The following is a 7,908-nucleotide window of genomic DNA, read 5'->3' as shown; positions in this document are numbered from 1 at the left end:
TAGAGCGTTACACCCGCACAACTGCACACTTTTGGGCATTTTGGTCATTTTGCTCACCATTTACTTTGGGGGTTAGGTCTAGTAACACACACTCGATTTGACACCATTAGAGACCATTAGAGGTGATTTTTGGAGCTTGATACTCATTCTTCTCACCTTTCTAAATAATTGGTAGTTTCTTGATGCAATTATACTTTTGTGATTGTTATTTTGTTGCCATGAGTGGCTAGTTTTTTTTATTTTGGTTAATTTTGGCTAAAACCCTTTGATATTTTTGGGTTTTGAAGTATTCATGCTTAATTGTCATTTATCTTATGTTTATGATTCTAGTTCATATTTCTTATGCTTGTTTAATACTTTGACCACGAGCTTGGTACTTGAATGGGCAATTGTTGATTTATTTCTTTGGTTTAGCATTGAATAATTGAATTTACTTAGAACAAGGGCTTTATGATGGTAGAAATCATCTCTAGCTTATGAATTATGACTTCTTTATGGATGTGTAAGCATTGACATCCTCTAGGAATTGGGGATTCCTTCATTCTTAAGGCTAATCAACTTCTTGGGTTCAATTTCTTCAATTGAAACCTTGATTTTGATTAAGAAGGTGTGTTGTGGGTTTCCCCAACCTCCATACTACCTATGAGGAATCTTAACATATCATGCTTCATGATTGCTATAACCAATTTGGAATGAATGATAAGCTTCATATTGAATCCTAATGATAAACACACAACTGTTCATTGCGTTGAATTGTCTTGGTTAACCAATTCTCTCCAATATTTGAGCATCTCACCATCTTGCTTAATTGCAAGATTTTTAGTTATTCAAGTCTTTTAGTTTTCAAGCAATCATAATACCCCCCCCCCCCCCCCCCTTTTAGTTTAATTGTAGTTAGTTAGTTTATTTACACTAATTCTATTGGATTGCATTGGTGATTGAATATAACCATTTCTCCGAGGATCGATACCCCTTTTGCAAACAAATGGTGTAATTTGCTTGGTGGACTTGACATCCCACTAGGGTCCAAGGGGCAAAGCTATATAAAAAAATGCCTTAGAAATCTAAATTTTCTGTAAATGAACCCGATTTTTGACTTCATTTTGACCCTTATTAATGATCCAGTTTTAGTGACAGTTTATGACTGTTATAAACTGCTTTTAATAGTTGTAATAGTTTCTGGACAAAGAAAACTGCATTGATAGTTTTTCAAACAAATGAAATATCATTTTGGTCATCGTTTTCCTGGTACAATAACAATCATGAAAATCATAACTTCATATTCTTTGTTCTTAAAACTCTTCTGAGTCTTATCTGATTAAAGGTTGGGAGTACCATCCAAATACTTTAAGCTGAAAGTGTACACACGATTCTCAGAATTTCCGAACCTTTTATTATCCCAAATTTCTATCAAATCACTGATGGCATAGAGCCATCTTTGATTTCCTCCTCTCTGACTTTTTGACCTGCGATTTTGTATTTTATTTTTCAATAAAAGTCTAACTTTTTGACTAAGATTTATGAAATTTTTACTATAATTTTATGTTTAAGTGTGGTTTTGTTCTTTCATTTTGACTAGAATTTATATAAAATAAAATGTAGAGTATGAGTTCTATTGACCAATTTTTCAAAAAACAAATACTTGTAATTATTTAAAAAAGCTTACATATCAAAAATCGGGATATCACATTGTTAATCTTTTCAAACAAAAAAGATATATCTTTAATTCTAAAATAACCAATACATAAATTTCACTTGAAAAATTGTTGTAAATCTTAAAAAATAAATCCCTTAAATCTCTCTAACATTTTGGTAGATCCTTTGGAGGTGGCAAAAGCGACTGATTTGGCCCCTTCCCATTCTCCACCAGAAAAGCCATTTTTAACCCCCAAGTTGTATGCACTTCCAAATGACAATGCAAGAACCACACACCTGGATTATCTGCTCGAAATCGAATAGCAACCCAACCACCGGAAGGCACACCAATCGTATTCCTCTCAACAGGGTCAACAAGGTTAAACTTTTTCTGGTCTTTCTTCGAGTTATAATTCCCGATTCCCTTACCCACAGCAAAGAAGTTGAACCCATGAAGATGAATCGGGTGATTCTCCGCAGCAATAATACTCGTGTCTTGTAGCACTAATTGAATAGTAGAGTTGTACTTTACCCGATAAAGCTTAGTCCCATTACTTGTAGCCATGTTCGCCGGCGGGGTACTTCCGGTATAATTGAAAACGGTAGGTGGGTTAGATGGAAAATCAGTAGTGAAGACTCCTTTCGTTTTGAAGTAATGTGCTTGAAGAAGAGCTGTAGTTGGCATAACGAATGTAACATTGTTTACACCCGCCACAACTCGACTTCCATTACCTGCTTTGCATGTCGGACATGGGTTGATGCCAAGACCGACTGTGAAATACAAGGAGTGATCGATTTTCAATGGCACTTTGGCTGGATACTTTTTGGAATTCAAACTACGGAGTGAATCTATAAAGCTGTTCGCTACTGCGGTGGCGTTTTGCGGTGGTGGGGTGGCTAGGGTGGTAGGGGAAGAGGAAGGGGTGCCGGTGTAGTGGATGGTGGCGGTGGCAGTTTTGTTGTCAACGGCAATAGGTGAGTCCATGAATGGGGAAGCAATCATCATATATTTACCGGAGTTCTTGTCGGCGGTGATTATGACGTTGGTGGTTTGACCTGGTGCGATGACTATTGTACTGGTTTTGAATGGTTTGACATAGACGGCATCAACTTCCACCACCGTAAGCTGGTGGCCGGCGATCTTAAAGAACAGTTCTTCGTTGAGTGCAGCGTTGATTATACGTAGCATGTAAGATTTTCCTTTTTCAACACTCAAATGAAACCCTCCTATATTACACAACAACAAAGTACGTAAACCAGCTTTAAAAGACATGCATGCAGATCGATTATATATATAAGATCAAATTAGGCATCAAAATAAAGAAATTGGACCTTGTGTCTGACAACCATGGATTCGTCCTGGATGACCATTGATAGTATGGGCATCTGAGATGTTTGGCGCCAAGCCAGATTTCAACGCTTGGTTGATCACTGCTTCGGTATCTGATTTCCACCATTCACCTACATTATCCATGAAACCCCACAAAGGTCAAATGAATCATAAATATAATTCAAAGCTATATATTAATTAATGATCAAATTTTGTACTCAAGTTTCACCTAAAATCACGACTTGTTCCATATGTGGTTTGGGAAATGGATAAGGAACACCAAGTTTAGGTAAGATGACAATGGCGCCATGGACAGTAGCTCTTAGCCAGAGAATATGAGCATGCCAAAGAAGTGTGCCTCGTTGCCCGGTAATGGTGAAGTTATACACGAAGTGCTGCCCGGGCTGGATCGGGCATTGTGTTATATATGCTGGGCCATCGGCCCATCCTGTACGTAGTTGTCGAATTCCATGCCTTCATTTTCAAAACAATCAAGAATAAACAAAAACCCCATGATTCTCATTTTCAGGTAAATGTATATATGTGCAAATATAAACCGAAAGTTTGTATATGAAACCATATATACCAGTGGATGGAGACGTTATATTTGACATGGTTGACAACTTTTACAAGCACATTATCACCCTCTCGAGCATAAAGAGTGGGTCCAGGGAAACGTCCATTAACTGTCACGATCGGCTTGCTTGAGCATAAACGGTTTGCGTTCTTTGTAACCACCTACATAGGATCTTACATCATGAACCTTTTTGTAATTCTTTATGTTATAATGTTATATAAATGTAATTCTTTATTTTATATCCAGAATTCCCGAGACATGAAATCTTGGTTGTGATTTTTATCCCCCAACCTACAACTCCGACATGTCAGATGCAGAAAGTTGGAATTTTCAGAATATTTTGATGATCATCAGTGACTGAAATGTTGTCACATTCAATGTGTCGCTAAAGATCTCGTTGGAAAAGGTCAGGTTCTTGTAGTGCATTAATTACTATGCATGCATGCAGGATATCAGGATATGTTATATATTCTTGAAATTTTTTGACTATCACGATGTGAGTTTTTAATGATTGTTTAAAACAAAAAGACTACTCACATTAAACTTGTAGTGTCGAAGTCGACCTTGAACTAACAATGGGAAGAAGAACCCGACCACCATTAAAGCTCGAACCCAGCTACCCTCCATCTTGATTAGTTGTGTTTGATTGTGTGTGTGGTAGCTAGATGGTTAATTGCAGTGAGATTGAGATGGGAGATGACTAGCCAACGCAAGCTTATATATGGATTATGACCTGATTGATTGCTATATAGCTGGAACGTCGTTTTAGGTGGGTGTTGTGCATGCCACCCAGCAAGAGGACGAGCAGCAGCAACTGCTGGTAGTATAGTTTGATGGGGGAGAAGACACTTGATTTATTTCTTTAATCTAAAGCAAGTTTTCTATGGAGGCATTGTTAGGCTTGGTTCAAGCTAATTTCTTCCATTTCACATAAAGTAATTAGTGGGTGACAGGTTGTTTAGTGTCTTTCCTAGTCAATTATAGATATATTTTTTTTTAATATAGAAATGAAGTTAAAGAGTTGTTAAAAAGTGAAACAAACTCATTTGGTTCTACGATGTTAAAGTCGTTTAAAGTATACGAAAATGTTTATAATCTTCCAAATTATATTCATTTAAAATTTTGTAGTATTTGGAACATGAGATATAATTTGTACACAACAATTGATGTTTTAAAATGTTATATTGTACAACTATATAATCCATGAATTATTGTGTATGGCAAAAAACTATTGTGTACGAATCACTTCCCATTTGGAAAATAGATTTTTTCGTTTTAGTTAATATATTAATCACTAATTAAAAAAAAAATATATTAGGCTGGTCACTGAGACAATCTCCCAATTTAACTATTTACTCGTTTGGAGGCCTGTGGTATCGGATTGGTCCATTTTACCACATACAATTATCACCTAACGGTGGTTTAGTAAATAAATCTTGAAATTTGGTTGTTACAACTTACAAGTGTCAAATCAAACGCTTGGATCTGAATGATAAAGATATATTTGGGAAGTATTTTTAACTAGCGCGGATGATTCTTTTGGGGTGAGGTCTTATATCTTTGACATATTTATATACTATAATGTTATTGAGAAACTATTTCTATAATTTTAGTACTGTATTTCATTAGGACCATTATTGCTATTATAATGACCAACTCTATAATATCCTTATTACACAGATATCGTTTTTGCAATTGTCTTACACAAACTAACGTTACTATAATTATTTTCTTACACAGATCATTTCTATAATTTCGTTATTAGGGACGGAATACGAGCATAGACTTACGGGGGCAAAACCAAAACTTAAAAACAAAAGCATATAAAAACAATTTTAATTTTGATTCTTACACATATCATTTTTTATGATCGAGATGTTAGATTTACCTCCTATTTCTGGCAAAAGTTCCACGAGTAATTGGGCACGTGGCTGCATTTTACAACAACATATCATCCGCAGACCGATGGTCAGAGCAAGCGGACCATACAAACCCTCGAGGACATGTTGAGGGCGTGTGTTATTGACTTCAGTGGGAGTTGGGATTCTCATCTACCCCTTACAGAGTTCGCCTACAACAACAGTTATCATTCCAACCTTGGCGCCCCGCCTTTCGAGCTGTTGTATGCGAGGAGATGTCGCACCCCGGTTTGTTGGGGTGAAGTCGGACATAGGGTGATGGGACGGACAGAGGTAGTCTTGCAGACTACCGAGAAGATTCAACAGATTAGGCAGCGAATACAGACCCCTCAGAGTCGGCAGAAGAGTTACGCCGACAGACGCTGGTCTGAGTTAGAGTTCCAAGTTGGGGACATGGTACTCCTGAAAGTCTCGCCCTGGAAGGGTATGATCCGCTTCAGGAAGATGGGGGAAATTGGGTCCCCGGTATATTGGGCCATTTAGGATTATTGTCAGGGTTGGCAACGTGGCTTACAGACTAGAGCTACCGGAGGAGCTCGGTCAGATCCACAACACTTTTCACGTTTCACAATTGTGAAAGTGCATTATAGATCAGGAGGCAGTGGTATCATTAGATGACATTCAGGTCGATGAGCACCTGAATTATGTTGAGAGGCCCGTGGCCATTATGGAGAGGAAAGTGAAGGTTCTACGGAACAAGGAGATACCTTTGGTAAGGGTATAGTGGGAGAACCAAAGATGGTCCGAGTGGACGTGGGAGCCGGAGGCATAGATGCGAGAGCACTATCCTGAGTTGTTCATCACGGCAGACTTTGAGGACGAAGTCTAGTCGAAGTGGGGGAGAATTATAACGCCCCAATTCTCCGCTTTGGAAGAGGATTCTTGGTGAGAAGAGCTTGGAGAACAAGTGACTAGAAGCAAGGAATGTGTGGGAATCAGAAATCTACCTCAGTTAGCATCAATTGAAGGTATCAAGTCATTATCTTGAACTCGTTTCCTTCTAGATCTCATTTGGGTGAAGTTTAGGGCTTTTCTAGCATATTAGGAAGCTTTTCTTGTGTATGAGCTAAGATCTGAAATTGCAACTTTAGATCTGAGCTCTCTTGGGTCTTTAAGTCCATAAAACCTCCAGATTTTGCAAGTACGAAACTCTCCTTAGGTGTAAAACTCCATTACAAGCGTGGATTTGTCATTTAGAGTCCTTAGAGTCTTGCATGCACGTAAAGTTTGCAACTTGACGTGATAAACATGCCTTGTGGAATTGGATCTGCAATATGGAACCTTGCATGGCTTAAAAAACATTTGAATGGATGAAGGACTGAAGGGGCTCGGCGAGTTGCATGGTCAACTCGGCGAGTCCGATGAAGATTGTTGTGGGCTCGACGAGTCAGTAGAGTGACTGGGCGAGTCAACTAGGGTTTTCACGACCTTTGGCATGCATGAACTCGATGGGTTATAGAGAAACTCGATGAGTCAGTGGGGGGTTTTCACGGCTACTCAAGTCCTAGAAGGGCTCGACGAGTCAGTGACTACACTCGACGAGTCGGGTCAACATGGAATGTTGACCTTGATCGTTAACTTTGACTTTGACCAAGGGTTGACTATTTGTCTTCTGGGACATTTTAGGAAATTGGAATTTTACAAGTATGGTTCTATAGTGAATATAGGTGGTGGAGTTTGTGCCGGTGATTCGAGAGTTTGTGCTTATCTTTCGAGTCGATAGTTGCGAGGTGAGTTATCCTTACTATATCAACAAGGTATAAGGCACCAAGGCTGACCCTTTATGGATTGTATCAGGTTATGGCATGATATGTTTATTGATTACATCGTGGTAGTTAGGATGGTGATATGCTTATGGTTAGTGACTTGGTTAGGTCAGTGCCTTGGTTATAGGAGGATGTTATGTTAGTGACCGGTTAGGTCTGTATCCCGGTTATTGGGACATTGCTATGATTAGTGATCTGTTAGATCAGTTTGACTGTTATATGATATGAGCTAGCGTATGATATTTATGTGCACATGTTTTTTTGATTGGGGGTTAGGTTGAGGCGGTCCTACTTTGTGTTGTAAGCCAACATACCCAGTGAGCGGTCTGGATAGGTTGTAGGCCCTGCGAAGCAGTCCAGTCATGCCGAAGGCTCGAGAGCGGTCCAGATATGTTGTAGGCCCCACGAAGCGGTCTGGTCAGGCTGAAGGCTCATTATGAATGTTGTTCTGTATTTGTTGATATGATATGATTATGGTTATATGAGTTGGTATTTTAGGGGTAACTCACTAAGCTTTTAGGCTTATAGTTGCAGTTTATTGTTTCAGGTATATTAGGGGATCGTGGCAAGGCAAAGGCGTGATCGTACAACTCCTCCTTTTTGGTTTATGTTTCAGGGAAAACTCTGATATGTTACATTTTGAAAACAAACTTTGTAATGTTAAATGGTTTTAAGTGTTTT

General features: G+C 38.7%; 1 protein-coding gene across 1 annotated transcript; it reads right to left on the bottom strand.

The window, feature by feature from the left end:
- Nucleotides 1–1,647: 1,647 nt before the first annotated feature.
- On the bottom strand, nt 1,648–4,215 carry LOC111891737 (laccase-4). The gene is made up of 5 exons (XM_023887807.3): nt 4,080–4,215; nt 3,552–3,703; nt 3,195–3,439; nt 2,968–3,096; nt 1,648–2,862 (listed from the first exon to the last, which is right to left on the bottom strand). The coding sequence occupies exons 1-5, from the start codon at nt 4,167–4,169 to the stop codon at nt 1,802–1,804; spliced, it is 1,677 nt and encodes a 558-aa protein (XP_023743575.1). The 5' UTR covers nt 4,170–4,215; the 3' UTR covers nt 1,648–1,801.
- Between the last annotated feature and the right edge of the window lie 3,693 nt (nt 4,216–7,908).

The sequence above is a fragment of the Lactuca sativa genome, chromosome 5 (assembly GCF_002870075.4).
Source record: "Lactuca sativa cultivar Salinas chromosome 5, Lsat_Salinas_v11, whole genome shotgun sequence".
In the NCBI taxonomy this organism is placed as follows: Eukaryota; Viridiplantae; Streptophyta; class Magnoliopsida; order Asterales; family Asteraceae; genus Lactuca; species Lactuca sativa.
This window is presented reverse-complemented; position numbering and strand designations above follow the sequence as displayed.

Excerpts from the sequence above, each read along its gene's own strand:
- LOC111891737 (XM_023887807.3), bottom strand. The coding sequence starts at position 4,169 with ATGGAGGGTAGCTGGGTTCGAGCTTTAATGGTGGTCGGGTTCTTCTTC. Across the intron at positions 3,440-3,551 it reads TATAACGTCTCCATCCACTG|GCATGGAATTCGACAACTAC; the intron begins GTATATATGGTT and ends TTGAAAATGAAG. Across the intron at positions 3,097-3,194 it reads GGAACAAGTCGTGATTTTAG|GTGAATGGTGGAAATCAGAT; the intron begins GTGAAACTTGAG and ends TGGATAATGTAG.